The 23,791-nt window shown below is 41.0% G+C and overlaps 1 protein-coding gene across 5 annotated transcripts in view; it reads right to left on the minus strand.

Moving 5' to 3' along the window:
• The window catches only part of LOC140205268 (protein kinase C-binding protein NELL1-like), a 1,028,119-nt gene that overhangs the window by 433,498 nt on the left and 570,830 nt on the right, over positions 1-23,791 (minus strand). For 3 of the 5 annotated variants that reach the window (XM_072272741.1, XM_072272739.1, XM_072272737.1), the window contains one exon: positions 22,439-22,564. The exons of the other annotated variants lie outside the window; for them this stretch is intronic. In XM_072272741.1, coding sequence (XP_072128842.1) covers positions 22,439-22,564 — 126 coding nt within the window. The remainder of the gene's footprint in view (positions 1-22,438; positions 22,565-23,791) is intronic. 5 annotated transcript variants of the gene reach the window in all.

Consider the following 23,791-nt stretch of genomic DNA (forward strand, 5'->3'; position numbering starts at 1 on the left):
TTTACCACCTCTCCATGTATACCTAGCGACTGAATTTTCCTAACTAACCTCCCATGCAGGACCTTGTCAAAGGCCTTAATGAAGTCCATGTAGACAATACCCACTGCCTTCCCTTCATCCACTTTCCTGGCAACCTCCTCAAAAAACTCCAATAGATTGGTCAAGCATGACCTACCACGCACAAAGCCATGCTGACTCTCCCTAATAAGTCCCTGTCTATCCAAATGCTTGTAGATTCTGTCTCTTAATACTCCCTCCAATAACTTACCTACTACTGACATTAAACTTACTGGCCTATAATTTCCCAGATTACTTTTCGATCCTTTTTTAAACAACGGAACAACATGAGCCACTCTCCAATCCTCCGGCACCTCACCTGTAGACAGCGACATTTTAAATATTTCTGCCAGGGCCCCTGCAATTTCAACACTAGTCTCCTTCAAGGTCCGAGGGAACACTCTGTCAGGTAATTATGAGATAATTACCCTAGTAATTATCTCATAATTACAAATAATTAGGGATGAGTAATAAATGCTGATTATTTCCTCAATTTCCTTATCGTCAGAAATATTAAAAAACATTTCATATGGTCAAAACAGTGAATTTTGGTTATTGTGTAGCACCCAGTCCTCAAAATAATCATCAATAGAATTGAAATTTCTCCTTAGTTGTGCAGGTAAACATTGTTGTTATTGCTGTTCCTTTCTGCGCCTTGTAGTGCATCGGGCAACAACTTTGCCATTTCTTTAACACTTTTGTCTAATTTTTACAAGGCTGGTTTGCTAGCTCCACGCTCAACCCAGCACAGATGGAAAGCATGTAAGGAGCCAGCCCGATTTGAACGCAGGGCCATTTGCCTTGAAGTCCAGTGTGGATGCCACTACATCACCCGCTAGTTTATGGGTAAACATGTTTTGTGGTAATTTAGGTGTTGCCAAAAGCAATGGAAACAAATTTCCGAAGTACAGTCTGCATTATGTTACATGTTTGACAGATATAATAGAGAATAATTTTCACCTCCAATATTTCAAAATTCCACAAAGTAAATATTGGATACTAGCTTTAAAATTTACACTAATTCAGAGGTCAAACTATGGGTTTTGTAATACACATAAAATTCTGGAGGAACTCTGCAGACCTGGCAGCACCTATGGAATCGAGCAAACAGTCGATGTTTTGGACTGAAACCCTCCCTCAGGACTGATGAAGAGTTTCAATCCGAAACATCACCTGTTTGCTCTTTTCCATAGATGCTGCCTGGCCTGCTGAGTTCCTTTAGCATTTTGCATGTATAACTTTGATTTCCAGCATCTGTAGATTTTCCCTTGTTCGCGGTTTGTCTATAGGTCATGTAGCCTGGTAATCTAACCCAGTTAGTTAGGAAGGGAGTTGAGAGAAAGGACCGCAAAGGTAGTAATCTCGGGATTACTGCCTGTGCCATGCGACAGTGAGAGTAGGAATGCAATGAGATGTAGGATAAATGCGTGGCTGAGGGTTTGGAGCAGGGGGCAGGGATTCGGGTTTTTGGATCATTGGGACCACTATTGGCACAGGCGTGACCTGTACAAAGGGGACAGGTTGCACTTGAATCCTAGGGGGACCTATATCCTGGCGGGGAGATTTGCAAAGGCTACCTAGGTGACTTTAAACTAGAATGGCTGGGGGGAGGGAATCAAATTAAGGAGACTAGGAGAGGGGAGGTTGATGTAGGGGAAAAGGAAGAAAAAGATAACAAAGTTGTTCGCAGGATAAACAGGATAAACAGAGAGTAAGAGATGGAGAGTTTCTTAACTGCATCTATTTTAATGCTAGGAGCATTGGAAGAAAGGTGGATGAGCTTAGAGCATGGATTGATACCTGGAAATATGATGTTGTAGCTATTAGTGAAACGTGGTTGCAGGAGGGGTGTGATTGGCAACAAAATATTCCAGGATTTCGTTGCTTCAGGTGTGATAGAATAGGAGGGGCAAGAGGGGGAGGTGTTGCATTGCTTGTCGGAGAATATATAACAGCGGTGCTCTGGCAGGATAGATTAGTGGACTCATCTAGGGAGGCTATTTGGGTGGAATTGAGGAATAGGAAAGGTGTTGTGACGCTTATAGGGATGTATTATAGACCACCTAATGGGGACCGAGAACTGGAGGAGCAAATTTGTAAGGAGATTGCAGATATTTGTAGTAAGCACAAGGTTGTGATTGTGGGAGATTTTAATTTTCCACACATAGACTGGAAAGCCCATTTTGTAAAAGGGTTGGCTGGTTTGGAGTTTGTCAAATGTGTGCAAGATAGTTTTTTGGAGCAATACATAGAGGTACCAACTAGAGAAGGGGCAGTGTTGGACCTCCTGTTAGGGAATGAGACAGGGCAGGTGATGGAGGTATGTGTTGAGGAGCACTTCGGGTCCAGTGATCACAATGCCATTAGTTTCAGTGTAATTATGGAGAAGGATAGGACTGGACCTAGGATTGAGATTTTTGATTGGAGAAAGGCTAACTTTGAGAAGATGCGAAAGGGTTTAGGAGTGGATTGGGACAATTTGTTTTATGGGAAGGATGTAATAGAGAAATGGAAGTCACTTAAAGATGAAATTTTGAGGGTTCAGAATCTTTATGTTCCTGTTAGGTTGAAAGGAAAGGATAAAAGTTTGAGAGAGCCATGGTTTTCAAGGGATATTGGAAACTTGGTTCGGAGAAAGAGAGGAATCTTCAATAAATATAGGCAGCTTGGAGTTAATGAGGTACTTAAGGAATATAAACAGTGTAAAAAGAATCTTAAGAAAGAAATTAGAAAAGCTAAAAGAAGATACGAGGCTACTTTGGCAAGTAAGGTGAAAATAAATCCAAAGGGTTTCTACGGTTATGTTAGTGGCAAATGGGATAGTGAGGGATAAAATTAGTCCCTTGGAGAATCAGAGTGGACAGCTATGTGCAGAGCCAAAAGAGATGGGGGAGATTTTGAACAATTTCTTTTCTTCGGTATTCACTAAGAAGAAAGATATTGAATTCTGTAAGGTAAAGGAAACAAGAAGGGCAGTTATGGAAAGTATGACAATTAAAGAAGAGGAAATACTGGCGCTTTTAAGGAATATAAAAGTGGATAAGTCTCCGGGTCCGAACAAGATATTCCCTAGGACCTAGAGGGAAGTTAGTGTGGAAATAGCAGGGGCTCTGACAGAAATATTTCAGATATCATTAGAAACGTGGATGGTGCTGGAGGATTGGCGTATTGCTCATGTGGTTCCATTGTTTAAAAAAGGTTCTAAGAGTAAACTTGGCAATTATCAGCCTGTGAGTTTGATGTCAGTGGTGGGTAAATTGATGGAAAGTATTCTTAGAGATGGTATATATAATTATCTGGATAGACAAGGTCTGATTAGGAATAGTCAACATGGATTTGTGCATGGAAGGTCATGTTTGACAAATCTTATTGAATTTTTTGATGAGGTTACTAAGAAAGTTGGCAAGGGTAAAGCGGTGGATATTGTCTATATGGACTTCAGTAAGGCCTTTGACAAGGTTCCACACGGAAGGTTAGTTAGGAAGGTTCAATCGTTAGGCATTAATATGGAAGTAGTAAAACGGATTCAGCAGTGGCTAGATGGGAGATGCCAGAGAGTAGTGGTGAATAACTGTGTGTCAGATTGAAAGACGGTGTGTAGCGGTGTGCCTCAGGGATCTGTACTGGGTCCAATGTTGTTTGTCATATATATTAATGATCTGGATGATGGGGTGGTAAATTGGATTAGTAAGTATGCAGATGATACTAAGATAGGTGGAGTTGTGGATAATGAAGTAGGTTTTCAAAGCTTGCAGAGAGATTTAGGACAGTTAGAATGGACTGAAAGATGGCAGATGGAGTTTAATGCTGAAAAATGTGAGGTGCTACATTTTGGTAGGACTAATCAAAATAGGACATACATGGTAAATGGTAGGGCATTGAAGAATGCTGTAGAACAGAGGGATCTAATAATAATGGTGCATAATTCTTTGAAGGTGGAATCTCATGTGGATAGGGTGGTGAAGAAAGCTTTTGGTATGCTGGCCTTTATTAATCAGAGCATTGAGTATAGGAGTTGGGATGTAATGTTGAAATTGTATAGGGCATTGGTAAGGCCAAATTTGGAGTATTGTGTACAGTTCTGGTCATCGAATTATAGGAAAGATGTCAATAAATTTGAGAGAGTACAGAGGAGATTTACTAAAATGTTGCCTGGGTTTCATCTCCTAAGTTACAGAGAAAGGTTGAACAAGTTAGGTCTTTATTCTTTGGATCGTAGAAGGTTGAGGGGGGACTTGATAGAGGTGTTTAAAATTATGAAGGGGATTGATAGAGTTGACGTGGATAGGCTTTTTCCATTGAAGGTGGGGAAGATTCAAACAAGAGGACATGAGTTGAGAGTTAAAGGACAAAAGTTTAGGGGTAACATGAGGGGGAACTTCTTTACTCAGAGAGAGGTAGCTGTGTGGAACTAGCTTCCAGCAGAAGTGGTTGAGGCAGGTTCGATGTTGTCATTTAAAGTTAAATTGGATAGATATATGGACAGGAAAGGAATGGAGGGTTATGGGCTGAGTGCAGGTCGGTGGGACTAGGTGAGAGTAAGAGTTCGGCATGGACTAGAAGGGCCGAGATGGCCTGTTTCCGTGCTGTAATTGTTATATGGTTATATGGAACCAAGGCAATTCAGTTTTTTTCTGTTACATGCAAATTACCTCATCTAACATCTTCCTATACTATTTGAAAACATTGTGAACTGCCATTGAGACATGGATGGAATATCCCTTTGAGTTTCATGGGTCTGGTGAAATGGAGGAAATGTCTGTGCAACTCAGGAAGATGAGTTGGAAATTAATAGATCAAGCTGGTAGCTTTCAGATTTTGTATTTAGGGAGGAATGCCTGGGCAATTATTTGAGAAGCTTAAATTTGAACCTGACAACAACAATGGGAGAAATTAAATTCAAATCAATCCACAATAAAATGATGGCATCAGCAACCACCGCTCTGTTGTAAAAATTATAAACAAAACAAATAAATAGAAATACTGAAGATTAAAATGCATTCCATGAAACCACAGATACAGAAATATTTAGACCTCTGCTTAAGTCATGACCCAAATGCAAGAACTAATCTCAAGATTCGATCTCAGAAATTCCATTAAAAGTACATAGATTACTTGTATTGCATTTGCATTGATTATTTGGTCAAGGTCTGTCTTGTAATTTTAATACACACTTGAATTGTAGAGTAATCAAATCATCAAACAATAAATAGCCAATAAGCCAAAAAAAGCTTTAGAGAGGGTACGGAGGAGATTTACCAGGTGCCGCCTAGACTAGAAGGCATGTCCAATGGAGATAGGGTGAGCGGGCTTTGGAGTGAAGGTGGATGAGAGACATGTTTAAGATTATGAGAGGCCAAGATAGAGTGGAGTGCCAATGCCTCTTTCCTAGGACAGCAACAGCCAATACCAAAGGACATCTGTTTAAGGTGAGTGGAGGAACATTCAGGGAAGATGTCAGATGTAAGTTTGAGGGTAGTGGTAGAGACCGATACATTAGGAGCATTTAGGAAACTCTTAGATAGGTATAAAGATGAAAGAAAAGTGGAGGGCTATGTAGGGTTACTTTGATTTTAGAGCAGGTTCAAAGTTGGCACAACATCGTGGGCCAAAAGGCCTGCATTGTGCTATAATCTTCTGTGTTCTATGTTCAGAAAAGTTGTATTCCATCTTATGCATCTTTATTAACAGATGAATAATCTCGGCGGTTAGTACAAAAATCAAAATCACGTTTGTAAGACTTGGACTGACTGTTAGATCAAACCTTGAGCGTTCAGTCTGAATGGAGTTCTACCACAGCATCAAGCACAATAATAATGAGTAAACCAGAATCAAAAAAAGTACCTACTAAATATATAGCCCAGAGTCTGAAATCAATGTGTCATGAATGAACTGAATTTGATAAAATTTTGCCCTAGAAAGGAATGTTATATTTATAAATCAGCCCCAGTACTGAAAAGCAGGATGAGCATGTGTATTGTCATAATTCATTTTGTTCACCAAAAAAAGAGCTAAGTTTTCAAGCATGAATGTAATTCTCAAAGGTAATTTATGTTTGAGTCAAGCACAGATGCTCAAATTCCCAAATGAACCATGCCAAGTTAAACTAAATAATGCACTGCAATTATAAAACCAATTGTCTTACTCTTAACTAAAGAGAATGAAAGTAACCTGGATTTTGCTGTTGGTTGATGGTGAAATAGTGAAACTTACTGCAACTCACATAGGACCATCGGATATAGGAGTAAAAGTAGGCCATTTGACCCATCGAGTCTTCCCCACCATTCAATCATGGGCTGATCCAATTCTTCCAATCATCCCCACTCCCCTGCCTTCTCCCAACACCCTTTGATGCCCTGGCTAATCAAGAACCTATCTATCTCCGCCTTAAATACACCCAACATTTTAGCCTCCACAGCTGCTTCTGGCAACAAATTCCACAGATTTACCACCTTCTGACTAAAGTAATTTCTCCGCATCTCTGTTCAAAATGGACATCCTTCAATCCTGAAGTCATGCCCTCTTGTCCTAGACTCTCCTACCATGGGAAATAACTTTGCCATATCTAATCTGTTCAGGTCTTTAAACATTCTGAATGTTTTTATGAGATTCCCCCTCATTCTCCCAAACTCCAGGGAATACAGCCCAAGAGCTGCCAGACATTCCTCATATGGTAACCTTTTCATTCCTTGAATCATTCTCGTGAATCTTCTCTGAACCCTCTCCAATGTCAGTATATCTTTTTTTAAAATAAGGAGCACAAAACTGCACACAATATTCCAAGTATGGTCTCATGAGTGCCTTATAGAGCCTTAACTCTGCTTCTCTACAGGTGCCCTGAATTGCAATCTTTTTCAGTGGAAATTTCATCAATCAATTATTTAGTAACAGGTAAAGGTGCTTACAAGTAGTTCTTATTGAAAGCTATCCTGAAAATGTGAATCTTTGTTAAGTGAACTTTTAATGAGATGCTAAATCATAATTATAGTTTAGCAGCCTCTCTGTGTCCTAAAGCTATTCCTGTACCAAGGCTTTGTAATTTCCACAGGTAACCAATTCAAATTGTAATGGATTTTAAAATATTTAGTTTTTTTCTTTTGTTTTAATAAATTAGTTAACAATATTTTTGTTTCTACCCTAATTTAATGTGCATATCTTCAATGAGAGTTCCATGAAACATATAAATGTAATACAAGTTTTCTATTTTTTTTATTTCTTGCTTTGCTGCTGTACTTAAGAATTCTACAATGTGACGAGGAGGTCAAACTGTTCTTAATTTGTTCACGAGATTCATTTTGCATCCATTCCTAAATGAGCCCAAACTGAGAAGAGTCAATGGTCAGCTGCATTGTTGTGCTAAAGTCACATATTAGTCAAACTGGGATATGAATTGCAGATTTCCCACCCCAAAAGGCATAAGTGAAGCATTATAGAGTCCTGATGCAGGGCCTCGACCCGAAATGTCAACAATTCCTTTCATTCAAAGATGCTGCTCGAAAGTTCCTCCAGCAGATTGTTTGTTACATAAAAGAATGGTGTAACAATTCAGAAGTTTCATGATTACGATTAATCACACTAGCTTTTAACTCTCATTTTATTTAATCACTTGAATTTAAGTGATAGGATTTAAACATTATTGTTTTATTAGTAGTTTGAGTCTTTGACTGGCAATCCAATAATTTAAGCACTATTTAATTGTATCATACTTCTATCACTATTGTCTGAGTCACTGGACATCAGGAATCCCTTTGAACTCACTGCTGATGATAAGTAATTGCTGAAAAAACCGAAGTCTACACTGCAGCAAATGAAGTCCTTTTTGGAAATTAGCTCTTTAGTATTTTGAATCAAGGTTAAAATGGAATTTACACTTCAAAGACTTTCATAATTTCATATCAGTAGTCCTGCAGGCATTCTGGATTCTGTTTGCAAGTTAGAGTGGACTTGACATTTTTTTGCCAACATTAAGCGACCTAACAGATTGTAAGAATTGGTCGCACTGTAGTATCCTGCGACATATTCTCTCAGTGGCCACTTTATTAGTCATGCCTCAACACCCGCTCATTAACGCACATATCTAATCAGCCAATCATGTGGCAACAACTCAATGCATAAAAGCATGCAGTTATTGTCAAGAGGTTCAGTTGTCGTTCAGACCATACATCGGAATGGGGAAGAAATCTGTTCTTCATGACTTTGAATGTAGAATTGGTTGCAGATGGGGTGGTTTGAGTGTCTCAGAAACTACTGATCTCCTGAGATTTTCACACACAACAGTGCCTAGATTTTACAGAAAATAGTGCAGAAGAAAACAAAAACATACCGTGAGCAGCAGTTCTGAGGGTGAAAACATCTTGTTAATAGGAAAGGTCGGAGTCGAAGGGCCAGACTGGTTCAAGCTGACAGGTAGGCGACAGTAACTCACATAACCACGTGTTACAAAATGCAGAAGAGCATCTCTGAAGCACAACACTTCAAACCTTAAAGTGAATGAGCTACTGCAACAGAAGACCACTCTGGGTTCCTCTTCTGTGGCCAGGTTATTAGGTATCGGCCATTCGTTCAACTTCATTCTGTAGCTAATAAAGTGGCCATTGAGTGTAATTCAGTTCACGTATCTTTTGTTAGAAAAGCTCTAACTTGCTTGTTTACCAGGATAAGCCACAACAAAAATATAGTATTAAGGCACAGTAGTCCAGTGCTTGCATTATCAATTCCTGCCATGTTGTCATTAATGTGAACAGAGAGTAAAATATTTCTAAAAGCACGATACATTGACACGGAAGAGGGGAAAATTGCTATTGGTTGACAGATACCACATTCACAGCATACAAATTTAATTAACATATCCTAGAAAACAAACTTATAAAAAGAATCTAGTAGTCACCCTCGAAGCAAGAGTTTTCATTGATTGAATCAGCGATATATAGATAGAGGAAAACATGTATACTAAAAAATTATTTTCTTTCCTACGCCTGTAACATACTTGCACACTGAGAAGAAACAAAAAACTTCCTGGAATTTCTTAAGCGTCAATCGATTAGATACAAAGATAGGTCATTGTGCAAAATCACAAACCCTGAAGATTTTCAACTTTTAGTACTGATTCTATGAAGAGCGACTGGAACACACAAAATAGTGGACTTCAACACGATATATGTGGCTCGATCCAGGGATGCTAGTATAACAAATTACCAAACAGTGAAGGTAGTAAACAGCAGAGTAAACTAAGGATTGCAATTGGCAGACTTCACTGTACCTTCATTCCTTAATTCAGCCATTGGAACATACAACATATTTCTCATTAATGGCTGGTATGAGGCCTCTTTATATCATGCTCAGAATGTTGAGGTACCTCTGGGTTTACTAGCTTAGTGACTTAATGTAGCAACAGTAACCGAGGCTGTGGAAAACCATAATTTGTACCTTCTGTTCCAGAGACAAGCATCAACCTAACTTCAAAATACATTGAAGTATCTTAATCAGTGCTGGCCAAGCTCCCTAATCAACACTACAGAGGAAGTTTCTCCACTGCAATGATTTGTGACAGCTCGCTATAACCCTCTTTAGGGCAATTAGGTTAATTACAAGCCTTGTTAGCAACCCTCATATCCAAGGGAAAAATCAGAAAGTACATGTCAAACTAAAATCAGAAATTAAGTACCTTTGCAAGGGACCATACTAATCAACTAGCTGTAAAGTAATTGTACCCATGGAGTACTGAACTATCTCAAGCTAAAAGGGGTTTCAAATTGCAACTCCCAGTTGAAATTGGACTTTACTTAACTGAACCAATTAGGGTTTCAGCCAAAGTTTGAGGGTCTATCACTGGAAATGTCTTCCAAGTGATGCTTCTCACTGGCAGCAGATTATCATTATCTCCCAAATGAAGGAAGAAGGCATGAATAACGATGATAAAGCTTTAACATAAATCTCAGAATTTCCATGGCAGCAATGACAGAATTTGAAGCAAAGTGAACTACTGTAACATAAATCCAAGTGTTCATCTCAACTAATAGTTATTGGTATTAATTCTACATATAAAAGCACAGAGAAAAGCAAACTTTATTTATTTGTCACGATTTTATACTTCTGACAGAAATTTCCACTGAAGAGAGAGATCAGAGAAGAATGGCCAGTCTGGTTCAAGCTAACTGGAAGATGACAGTCACTCAAATAACTCAGTAACTCATCACACTTTACAACAGTGGTGTGCAGAAGAGCATCTCTGAACGTACAACACAATCAGAAAAATTTACAAGAATAATGCTTTGACAAAGTTATGGAAAAAATATTGGTTCCATACATATTCCAGGCTTTGGTTTTCCAAGATGAAGCAATGGGAAGAAAGCTTAAACTTTGACTTTGTAGAATAGTTCATGCCTTGGAGGAATAAACAGTGGGCAAGATTAGTTCATAGACATCAGACATTTGAAAGGTGGAATTTGTAAAGTGTCAGTCCATTCTACAATAGTACAATCTTACTGTCTCCTCCATAAACTCCAAAGCAGCCAACGTACACACAGCAAGATCAAACAAGAAGGAAGTTGCTTAGAAAAAGGCTTGCTGAATAGCTTGCAAGAATAGACTGTTGTCCACTACTGAGCAGGTGAGAAGGGCTCTGGGATAAATCAGACCCAGCAAAGCATCAGGACTGAATGGTGTGAGTCCCAAGGTCCTGAAGGAGTGAGCTGTGCAGTTTAATGGAGAACTCCAGTGCATTTTCAAACCGAGTCTCTGCCTGGAAATGATCCCATCTGTGTGGAAAACATCATGTATGGTCCCGGTACCCAAGAAGGGCTGACTGGAAGTCTTGCATGACTACCCCCTAGTGGCCCTGACCTTACACATCATGAAGACCCTAGGGAGGCTGATCCTGGCTCAACTCCAACCCCTAGTCAGATCAACCCTCGATCCCCTGCAGTTTGCCTACCAGGAGTACAATGGAGTTAACGATGCTTCCATCTACCTGCTGAACAGAGCCTACTCCTATTTGGATAAATAGGGTAGCACTGTGAAGATCATTTTTTTTTATTTCTTAAGTGCCTTCAATACCATACAGCCCTCATTGCTGGGGAAAAAGCTCCGTTCAATGTGGGTTGGCACTTCCATTGTATCCTGCATAATGGACTACCTGACTGGCAAACCACAGTTTGTGTGTCAGATTGGCTATAAGCAGCATTGGGGCCGCACAGGAGATTATATTGGCTCCCTTCCTGTTTACCCTGTACACCTCAGTCTTTAGATATAACACTAAGTCAAGTCACCTGCAGAAATTCTCTGATGACTCAGCAATTATAAAAGGAGGACGGGTGGATGAATATGGGGCTCTAGTGGAGGACTTTGTCAAATGTTGCAAGCTGAATCATCTGCAGCTCAGTATCAGTGAGACAAAGAAGATGGTGACGGACTTTAGGAAGACTAAGCCTGCACTGTTCCCTGTTACTACTGATGGTGAGGACCTACAGGTACCTGGGGGTGCACCAGGATGACAAACTTGAATGGAGCACCACCACAGAGGCTGTGTACTAGAAGAGCCAGAGTCATCTCTACTTCCTGAAGAGACTGAGGTCCTTTGGAGGATGCGGGTCTCTCCTTCATATGTTCTACCAGTGTGTTGTTGCCAGTACAATCTTCAATGTGGTGGTGCGCTGGGCCAATGACATCAACACGGGTGATCCCAACAGGCTTAATAAACTGATTGGAAAGGCTGGCTCTGTTATAGAAGTCAAACTGGACACAATGGAGGTTGTGGTAAAATAAAGGATCCTCCAGAAAATCCTGGCATTCCAGAACAATGTTTCTCACCCTCTGCATGCCACCTTGGCTGAACAGAGGAGCATTTATAATAATAGACTAAGATAACCATGTTGCTCCAAAGGTGCTACCTGAGGTCATTCCTACCCTGTATAATGAGTCAATCTATAGCCCGAGATTCGATGACCCCCCCCCTTCCCGCCCCTTGTTACACTGCTATTAAGCTCTGTTTAGCTCTGTTTACCACACCATGCGATCACGGATATCCTGTGCAATACTGTGCAATGCCACCATCACTTCTTACCTGGATGGTATGAATGTGCACCTATTGCTATATAAAACTTTGGTAATTCTTGCACTACCATCTTATCAGTGTGAACTTTTAAATCTTGTACATCTTATTTTTAAGGTAACTTTTTAAATTCATTCTTACTTCTCTTCTAGTTATTTATATATCTATGCTCTTGTAATGCTACTGTGACACTGTGATTTCCTTTGGGATCAACAAAGTACAGTATCTCTCTATCTATCCATCCATCTATCTGTGTGGAGAAGACTTCAGCATTTTATAGATATCATAGAAATGCCATTTTTTATTTCAGACCAACTAATATCTCTCACTAGGACAAATACTTTCTTATTTAAGTGACTAATTGTCCTTTATATCAACATAAAATACTCTTAATCATTTATAATTCCAAGTCCGGTACAGAATTAACAATTCTGTGAGTTGTTTGGTGTTTTGCTCTCTCCGATGAAGCTTTAACCTTGCTCCCCAGTGGGGTTAGTGCAGGCTAAGCAGCAAACATCAATTTGATCTCAGGTCTGACAAAAGATTGAAGACCTGACTTATTAATGCTACTTCTTTCTCCACTGAAAGCTCTATAAATATTCTGACTCCTCAAACCTTGTCCCAACAATCAGCAGCCATGGGCTCCTCTAAGCAGCTGCCTAGCACTGAAAATTAAAATAAATGATGCCCACAAAGCAGGATAAGGCTATAAGAAGATAGCAAAGTGTTTTCAGGTAGCTGTTTTCTCAGTTCGTAATGTAATTAAGAAATGGCCATTAACAGGAATGGTGAAGGTCAAGTTGAGGTCTGGAGGGGGAGGGGGAGGGGAATGTCGACTCAGACCATGAGAGGCCTGCGTCAGGCATTTTCACGCCTTACAAGGCACAGATTTGGAATTCTGTGTGGAGCGCCACGCCTCGCACAGACTAGAGCAATGTGTCTTGCTCAAGGGCACAAACACACTGCCACAACTGAGGCTCAAACTAGCGACCTTGAGGTAACTAGACGAACGCCTTAACCACTTGGCCATGTGACCAAGAAAATTTTCCAAGAGAACTGCTCGCAGGATTGCTAGAAAGGCAAAGCAAAGCCCCCATTTGACTGCAAAAGACCTTCAGGAAGATTTAGCAGACTCTGGAGTGGTGGTGCACTGTTCTACTGTGCAGTGACACCTGCACAAATATGACCCTCATGGAACAGTCATCAGAAGAAAACCTTTCCTGTGTTCTCACCACAAAATTCAGCGTCAGAAGTTTGCAAAGGAACATCTAAACAAGCCTGATACATTTTGGAGACAAATCCTGTGGACTGATGAAATTAATCTAGAACTTTTTGGCCGCAATGAGCAAAGGTATGTTTGGAGAAAGAAGGGTGCAGAGTTTCATGAAAAGAACACTTCTCCAACTATTAAGCACGGGGGTGGATCGATCACACTTTGGGCTTGTGTTGCAGCCAGTGGCACAGGAACATTTCACTGGTAGAGGGAAGAATGAATTCAATTAAATACCAGCAAATTCTGGAAGCAAACATCACATCGTCTGTGAAAAAGCTGAAGGTGAAAAGAGGATGGCTTCTACAACAGGATAATGATCCTAAACACACCTCAAAATCCACAATGGACTAACTCAAGAGGCGCAAGCTGAAGGTTTTGCCATGGCCCTCACAGTCCCCTGACCTAAACATTATCGAAAATCTGTGGATGGACCTCAAAAGAGCAGTGCATGCAAGACAGCCCAAGAATCTCACAGAACTAGAAGCCTTTTGCAAGGAAAAATGGGCGAAAATACCCCAAACAAGAATTGAAAGACTCTTAGCTGGCACAGAAAGTGTTTACAAGCTGTGATACTAGCCAAAGGGGGTGTTACTAAGTACTGACCACGCAGGGTGCCCAAACTTTTGCTTCGGGCCCTTTTCCTTTTTTGTTATTTTGAAACTGTAAAAGATGGAAATAAAAAAGTAATCTTGTTTAAAATATTAAAGAAATGTGTCATCTTTAACTTTATGCCTACTGGAAATCAGTTCATTTTTTACTCGCTTAGCTATTCACAGAAATTTTGACCAGGGGTGCCCAAACTTTTGCATGCCACTGTAAGTACTATGCAAAGTCTTAGGCACACACACACACACACACACATATATATATATATATATATAGAGCCAGGGTGCCTAAGACTTTTGCACAATACTGGATTTGTCAATATGAAGCAGAGAGCGAGTTTGTGAATCTGGTAAGGGCAAAATATGTTGGGAACGGCAAGGATGGAGAGCTGCGGGGGGGGTGTGCGACAGGTGGCAGAGAAGGAGTGCCAAGGGCAGGGGAGTGGCACGATTGCAAACACACAGCCCTGAAACACAAGGGAAAGTCATTTGTTTCCAAACAATGGCTTACTGATCACTATAGAATGTCTCTCTGGTGCTTCCCACTCCCTCCCCTCCCCTTTCCTCCTTTCCCAGCCATGATTTCCCTCTTCCTGCCCCCTTCCCACTCTCAGTCCACAATAGAGCCCCATATCTGAATCAGATTTGTCATCACTCACATGTGTCATGAAATTTATTTTTTTTTGTGGCAGCAGTCCAGTGCATTATATAAGATTACTACAGTACTGTGCAAATATCTTAAGTACTCTGCCTATACTTATTTGCTGAAGACTTTTGCACAGTACTGTATATCTAAATAAAAACAAGTTTTGGCACAAAGATTTATGTATAAACGTGCCAATACTGTTCAACTGGGTTATATCACAGCAGATGATGGGAGGATATACTGCTCCCCTTGCACACACATGCCAAAAACACGGCAGATCTCAAGAAGGTCCATAATATGGCCCATATTCCCCATCTCCCTGACCAATAATCACAAGTCATACTTAAGCAACAGAGCAGCAAACCTATTCAGCACTGATATTCATGCACAAACATTAAAAAATGGAAGAAAAAATGAGACTGCCACTTTGTCCTAAAGCAGTTCCCAGCCTTTTTTTATGGCATGGGTCGCCACCATTAACCAAGGGGCCCGTGGAACTGATGTGTGTTGACAGCTGACCATATTTCATCGAAGTCATGCCTCAACTGCATTTTCCTGGCTTTCGCTTTTCTAGTGTCCCTTGCTTATTTTAATTCCTGCAACATTGCAATTCTATCCCACGGTTTTCTAATTTTTATACCTGGCAACAATGGGATGGTGGAATGGGTAGCAGAAGAATGAAAGGGAAGGATGAAGGAAACAAAAAATCATACTTATGTTGAATATCTGACAGAAGCAGGCTCACGAATGGAGTGACCACAATTTGGGAGAGATATGAAGATCCCCAAAAGATGAAGGACAGATTTACTAGAATACTTTCAGAGATGAGGGATTTCAGTGACACCTTAGACTGGAAAATCTGATGTTGTTCTCTATGGGACAAGAGAGTTGAAGAGGTTATTTGACAGAGATAAACACAGGGAAGCTTTACCTATTTTAAAAAAGAATTTTACATTTTTACATTTATTTATTTTATATTTATTGATATACAGGATGGATCAGGCCCTTCCGGCTCTTCGAGTTGCACTGCCCAGCAATCCCCTGATTTAATCCTACCCTAATCACAGGTCAATTTACAATGATCATTTAACCCACCAATATCTGCAATAATTAAGGATTTCAGGTTGAACACTATATACGTTCTCTGATGTTAAATTGAACCTTTGAACCACTGAACCGGTATATCTTTAGACTGTGGGAGGAAACTGGAGCACCTGGAGGAAACCCACGTAGCGACGGGGAGAACGTACAAACTCCTTACATGCAGCAGCGGATACTGACCTGGGTCACTGGTACTGTAAAGCGTTGTGCTAGACACTACACCACCATGCTGCCTAATTTAATTTAAAGACACAGCATTGTAACAGGCCCTTCCAGCCCAACAAGCCTACATTGTCCAATTACACCCACGTGACCAATTAAAATGCTAACCCGCACATTTTAGAAACATGGCAAGGAATCGGAGCACCCAGAGGAAACTCGCGCATTGACGGGGAGAATATCCAAACTCTTTACAGATATCGGTGAGCAGAAACCCCTGTCGCTGATATTGCAAAGTGATGCGCAAATTGCTAGTATGGCACCCCCCCCCCCACCGCCCAAGAGTCATACAAAGCGAAAGGAATGGAGGCAGATGATGCAAAAGAAACAGGACGAGAAAACTTTTTTTTGAACTCAGAGTGTGGATTCACTTTGGCATAGGATCAATGCATGCCTTCAAATGGAAACTGGATAAAACACTTGGGAGAGAAAATCAAATGCAAGCCTTATTGGACAGATGGGACTGCTCCACCAGGAGCCAACTTAAATAGGCCAAGTGGCCTTCTGTGCCATAATAATTCCACTATTCAATGATTTTATGATTCTTAAATTGTCAGGAAAACATCACAGAACATTTAACAACCAATGGATTCCAGTTAAATTGTAATTGTTGTGGTTATGCAAAAAGGATCACAGCTAAGTATGTACAGCATTCCGTCACAAACAACAAATTGAGGAATATCCAGATTATCATTCATAACACAAATATACGCACAACACGAAGAATCAGTATTCTCTTTACAATGGATACATAAGGTATTGTGCACTCATACTGTTCAAGTTCCAAATGGAATTGAGAAACTTGCCTTATAATACAACTACCAATCAGTCTGATTGTTAAATGCACCAGTAACTTATAAACATCTCTAATGATTCTCTTAAATGGAACATGGTCTAAGTGCACATAAGGGAAAGATCATTTATGGAGCAACAATGATTAGCAATGGTGCCAACAAAGCTAAGTTGCATCTGACATTTATGGATTGTCTGTACAAGACCTTATTGTTAATGTTGCTTAAGGTTAATTTCTTTGTCAATCAGCTTCCTAAAAAGTATTCCTTCCTCAGTTTAGGCTGAATGGAGCCAAAGTGTGTATTTGCGTGTGGGTATGTGAAAGAGAGTTTGCATAAGAGATCATTTGAGAAAATATGAATGTGTGCATGAGAAAGATGAGATAACAGAATGCATGCATGTGTGTGCGCGTGTGCGCGCTCATGTGCATGTGCGTACTTATTCAAAACACAAAGTTCAATGTAAATTTATTATCAAAGTACATACATATCACCAAATACTACCTGGTGATGCATTTTCTTGCCGGCATTTGTAGTAGAACAAAAAGTAAAGAAAACAAAGTGATCACAATTCTATCTCCTTTACCATTGCATTGGAGAGGGATAGGAACAGACAAGTTAGGAAAGCGTTTAATTGGAGTAAGGGGAAATATGAAGCTATCAGGCAGGAACTTGGAAGCATTAATTGGGAACAGATGTTCTCAGGGAAACGCACGGCAGAAACATGGCAAATGTTCAGGGAATATTTGTGTGGCGTTCTGCATAGATACGTTCCAATGAGACAGGGAAAGGAAGGTAGGGTACAGGAACCATGGTGTACAAAGGCTGTTGAAAATCTAATCAAGAAAGAAGAAAAGCTTACGAAAGGTTCAAAAAACTAGGTATTGATAGAGATCTAGAAGATTATAAGGCTAGCAGGAAGAAGCTTAAGAATGAAATTAGAAGAGCCAGAAGGGGCCGTGAGAAGGCCCTGGTGAGCAGGATTAAAGAAAACCCCAAGGAATTCTTCAAGTATGTGAAGAGCAAGAGGATAAGATATGAGATAATATGACTAATCAAGTGTGACAGTGGAAAAGTGTGTATGGAACCGGTGGAGATAGCAAAGGTACTTAATGAATACATTGCTTCAGTATTCACTACAGAAAAGGATCTTGGTGATTGTAGGGATGACTTACAGCAGATTGAAAAGCTTGAGCATGTAGATATTAAGAAAGAGGATGTGCTGGAGCTTTTGGAAAGCATCAAGTTGGATAAGTCTCTGGGACCGGATGAGATGTACTAGGCTATTGTGGGAGGTGTGGGAGGTGAGGGAGGAGATTGCTGAGCCTCTGGTAATGATCTTTTCATCATCAATGAGGATGGGAGAGGTTCTGGAGGATTGGAGGGTTGAAGATGTTGTTCCCTTTTTCAAGGAAGGGAGAAGAGATAGCCCAAGAAATTATAGACCAGTGAGTCTTACTTCAGTGAAAGCTAATTTGGTGGAAAAGATATTGAGAGGCAGGATTTATGAACATTTAGAGAAGCATAATAAGATTAGGAATAGTCAGCATGGGTTTATCAAAGGCAGGTCATGCCTTACGAGCCTGATTTAATTTTTTCAGGATGTGACTAAACACATTGATGAAGGTAGAGCAGTAGATGTAGTGTATATGGATTTCAGCAAGGCATTTGATAACGTACCCCATGCAAGGCTTATTGAGAAAATAAGGAGGCATGGGATCGAAGGAGAGCTTACTTTGTGGATCCAAAATTGGCTTTCTCACAGAAGGAAAAGAGTGATTATAGACGGGTCATATTCTGCATGGAGGTTGGTGACCAGTGGTGTGCCTCAGGGATCTGTTCTGGGACCCCTTCTCTTTGTGACTTTTATAAATGACCTGGATGAGGAATTGGAGGGATGGGTTAGTAAATTTGCTGATGACACAAGGTTAGGGGTGTTGTGGATTGCGTGGAGGGCTGTCAGAGTTTACAGCGGGACATCGATAGGGTGCAAAACTGGACTGAGAAGTGGCAGATGGAGTTCAACCCAGATAAATGTGAGGTGGTTCATTTTGGTAGGTCAAATATGATGACAGAATATAGTATTAATGGTAAGACTCTTGACAGTGTGGAGGATCAGAGGGATCTTGGGGTCCGAGTCCATAGGACACCCAAAGCTGCTGTGCAGGTTGACTGTGGTTAAGAAGGCCTACGTTGCATTGTCCTTCATCAACCGTGGGATTGAGCTTAGGAGCCGAGAGGTAATATTACAGCTATATAGTACCCTGGTCAGACCCCATTTGGAGTACTGTGCTCATTTCTGGTCACCTCACTACATGAAGAATGTGGAAGTCATAGAAAGGGTGCAGAAGGGATTTACAAGGATATTGCCTGGATTGGGGAGCATGCCTTATGAGAATAGGTTGAGTGAACTCGGCCTTTTCTTCTTGGAGCGGCAGAGAATGAGAGGTGACCTGATAGAGGTGTATAAGATGATGAGAGGCATTGATCGTGTGGGTAGTCAGAGGCTTCTTCCCAGAGCTGAAATGGCTAGCATGAGAGGGCACAGTTTTAAGGTGCTTGGAAGTCGGTACAGAGGAAATGTCAAGAGTAAACTTTTTTATGCAGAGAGTGGTGAGTCTGTGGAATGGGCTGCCAGCAACAGTGGTGGAGGCGGATATGATAGGATCTTTTAAGAGATTCCTGGATAGGTACATGGAGCTTAGAATAATAGAGAGCTATGGGTTATCCTAGATAATTTCTAAAGCAAGTACATGTTCGGCACAGCATTGTGGGCTGAAGGGCTTGTATTGCGCTGTAGGTTTTCTATGTTTCTCAATGCAATAGAATCAAGGAGAAATTACACACAGAGACTGACAGGCAACCAGTGTGCAAAAGAAGACAAACTGTGCAAATACAAAAAACAGCAAATAGTAAATAAGTAATACACCCTCTCCTCGTTATATGCGTCTTCAGACTATGCGGATTCACAGTTATGCGAGGAACCTATTTCTACTAACATCTCCTTATATGCATCCAAAATTCACAGTTACGCGAGGAGCACTGCCTTCCCGCCAATACAAGTCACGTGCGCACGCTTCACAGTCTCACTGTTGGGACGAGAAGCACCGCTTTCCCGCCAATACAAGTCAGCTGTGCGCGCCTCACAATCTCTCTCCCGCCACTCTCGCATTGGTTTTGGCAAGGTGTGGATGCGCAATCTTAAACCTTTGTTGGTTTTATTTACGGTGCAGTGACTTTGTGCTTGAAATATTTAACTATGCCTCCTAAGCGTCCAATGTCATGTCTTGGGCCGTCAGCCGAGCAGCAGAGAACTGCTTTAACACTTGAAAAAATGTTGGAAATTATAAACAGCGCGGCATCAGCTGAAGGTAACACAGCTCTGGGATGCTACTGCCGGGAACAGAATCTTGCCTTTAAAGTTCTTTTGTTCCTTGACAATGCGCCAGCCCATCCTAAACATTTGGACAGCATTCATCCTAACATAACAGTGCATTTCCCGCTGCACAACATCGCTGATTCAACCACTCGACCGGTATGATCCACATTCAAGGTGTACATATTTTGTTTTACCGCGAACTATCTCTCAGATGCTGCAAGCAACAGACGATTTTGAAAATCCCGGGAGTTCACCAATGGTGAGGGAACGGTTGAAGTCGGAACACTTGGCACAAATGGTGATGGACATGGACCCAAGTTTAGGACGGAGTCAGCATTTCAGTCATTCCCTGCTGTCAACTCTTCTTCCCTACAAGCAAATTTATGCTAAAAAAACAAAATGCTGCCAAGGAAACAACCCTCACCACTTTATGCAAATCGCTGTAATCTTCTGCTGCCGGCAGTTCTAAGAGTTCTGTGAGTCTTCCTTCACCCCTTGCTGTGCTTGATATTATCCTGACGACCACAACCACCCACCTTATCCATGTAAGGCTGCCCAACAGCACAACAACCACTCATCTCCCGGAGCGAACACACCTGGTGTACTCCCTCAGATGTTAACTTTCTATGATTTATAACATTGAATATTACCTTAAATTGATTAAATATAATACAAATGTTGCCTTGTGGTACTGCTTTTGTGTCGTATTGGTATAAAAATGTGAATAAATTACAGATAAAACATATTTAGGGAGCCCTCTGGAACGCATCCCTATTTTCTCCATTTAAACAATTATTCACATTATGCGATTTCACATTATGCGTCAACTTCGAGGAACGTATCCCTCGCATATAATAAGGATAGGGTGTATTTGAGAACTAATACTGTGCATGGGGGCCTGCACATTTATGTGTAAAACCACATTGCAGAAAAGTTCATACAGATGGATAGTCTACACCTTCTACATTGAAAATTGTCTTAGGCTGCATATGGTCTGGTGCTGAACTTCGTCAGTGGCCTGTTGTCGACAATTATTGACTAATAGTAACAATAAATAATAGCAATAATAGGCATCCATTAGTCTCGTGAGACCATGGATTTGCGTCTTGTAAGAGATCCAGGGCGCAGGCCTGGGCAAGGTTGTATGGAAGACCGACAGTTGCCCATGCTGCAAGTCTCCCCTCTCCATGCTACCAATGTGGTCCAAGGGAAGGGCACTAGGGCCAATACAGCTTGGCACCGGTGTCGACGCAGAGCAATGTGTGGTTCAGTGCCTTGCTCAAGGACACAACACGCTGCCTCAGCTGGGGCTCAAACTAGCGACCTTCAGATCACTAGACCGACGCCTTAACCAATTGGCCACACGCCACACAACTACATCTACACTATTAAGGTAAGGGTGATGTGGAGGAGCTCATGACAAATGTGCAGGGAAAATACGTAACAGGAAATATGTTAAGCGCAAAACATAAAGAAAGATTTTGAATACGTCACTGCTATTTTCATTTGGCTTTCATGTCAAGTTTGCAATTGAATTGTTATTGAGAATTACTTGCCAAGTTTTTTTTTAAATCTAGCATCTTTTCTCACGGCATGTTCGCTGTTATGATCTGGCTCCATTAAAGATGCAGCGCTCATTTCACACATTGAATAATGAATAAGACTTCATTTAACATTGCCTTTCAACTGCTGGACTGATTGACACCTCCCATACACACCCTCCTCAACTAACTGAGAGTGCTCAGCCTCAACTCTCTTGGCATGCTCAGTTGGCAACACACAGCAGGAGATTCTTCCTTCCATGGCAACAGATAAACAGGCAGAAGTAACAGACGATGCTTTGGGGCTCCCTTCTGCTTACTGATAATGGAAATAGTGAAATTATATTGCAGTAGCAGAAAGGTGTCTTCCCTTCAATGCTTGGGTCATGTTCTATCCTTCAATGAAATGCTTCAGATTAAAGAGAAACCACCATCTCAGCCAACACAAGCAACCAGCATTAAAGTACTCTATTCAAAATTGCTCATTTAAACTCTAACAATAGCTGCTCAACAGCAGCAGAAACAAATTCTAAATCGTATCATTTTCTACACCACCTTTGAAGGATAACATAAATTAAGTACACTCAGCATTCGCAGGGTCCAATGAAATGGGCTCATGTACCCTAGTGATCTACAAAAGAAGAATGAGGGGCTTTCTTGGAAAAAATGCTTAATTCTCTCCAAATCTGTGGCTTTCCAAAGCATATTAATCAATGCCTTTCTTCTCTGAAAAATTATCTGCTCTGTGAATCTTTTTTTTTCCTAAACTGCTCTTACTTGTACAGGAGTAGTCATCAACTCTGGTGTATCCTGGGAGACAGTCACAGTGATACGATCCAGGCACATTCACACACACAGTGTTTGCATGGCAGTAGTGTGTGCCATTCGCACACTCATCTTTATCTGTAACAAAATGGAGAGCAGACAACAGTTAAAGGTTATATTTATTTTATTTATTGAGATACAGCGCAGAATAGGCCTTTCCAGCCCCTTGAGTCATGCCGCCAGCAATCACCCGATCAAATCCTAGCCAAATCACTCTGGACAATTTACAACAACCAATTAACCTACCAACCGGTATGTCTTTGGACTGTGGGAGGAAACTGGAGCACCCAGAGGAAACCCACGCAGTCACAGGAAGAATGCGTCCTGACGAAGGGTCTCGGCCTGAAACGTCGACTGCACCTCTTCCTACAGATGCTGCCTGGCCTGCTGCGTTCACCAGCAACTTTGATGTGTGTTGCTTGAATTTCCAGCATCTGCAGAATTCCTGTTGTTTACAGGAAGAATGTACAAGCTGTTTACAGACAGCAGCAGGAAATGAACCCAGGTTGCCTGCAAAGTGTTGTGCTAACCTCTACACTACCTGTGGTAAACCATATATATATATGTTGTAACTGGGTTACCTGTCTGGACACGCCCCTCCGCTGACTGCTCCTGTGGCTCCTCCCACAGAACCCTGAATAAAGGCGATTGCGCCATTGCTCCTCCTCCTCAGTCCAGGGGCAGATACTCAGCATGATGGAGATCACATTTTACTGCTAATAAAAGCCTTTCAGTATTTACTCTACTTCTAGTCTTTTGGAGTAACTGATGGTGCATCACTACCATAGTTAAATATAAAATGGGTACAATGATCAGCTCATCTGGCTGGCGATGTCTGAATTGCCAAAGGATTGGGGGACTGGATAAGAAGATGTCTTCCTCTCAATAAGGTGATTGGAGTTTAGAAGTATAACACTCTCAGTGGGAAGAAATGGCCAAATAAACCTCCAGTGTCTGTCTCTGAAAAATGACATGGACTGAGCTGGCAATGTGTGAAGAATTTAGCCAATACGTTCAAAGCACACACTGTGCAATCTCTTACTGATTTTTGTGGCGATCAAGTCTGTAGCTGGGAATTAAGGTACCTTTTGCCCAATTTCAAATGTGTGTGTATCACATTTCATTATAAAAACAGGCAAGAGGCTGTGAAGATTTTTTATTTAACTGGGTTGATGGCTTCTCAAAAATTGGGGAGAAATATTTTGATTGCAGTGCAGTACAAGTGGTGTATTTATGACACAGCACTCAGAGTAATTACTAGGCTTATAAGTCATGGACCTTTGAGTTGCAGTTGAAAGTGAATTA

This window comes from Mobula birostris, chromosome 11, assembly GCF_030028105.1.
Source record: "Mobula birostris isolate sMobBir1 chromosome 11, sMobBir1.hap1, whole genome shotgun sequence".
In the NCBI taxonomy this organism is placed as follows: Eukaryota; Metazoa; Chordata; class Chondrichthyes; order Myliobatiformes; family Myliobatidae; genus Mobula; species Mobula birostris.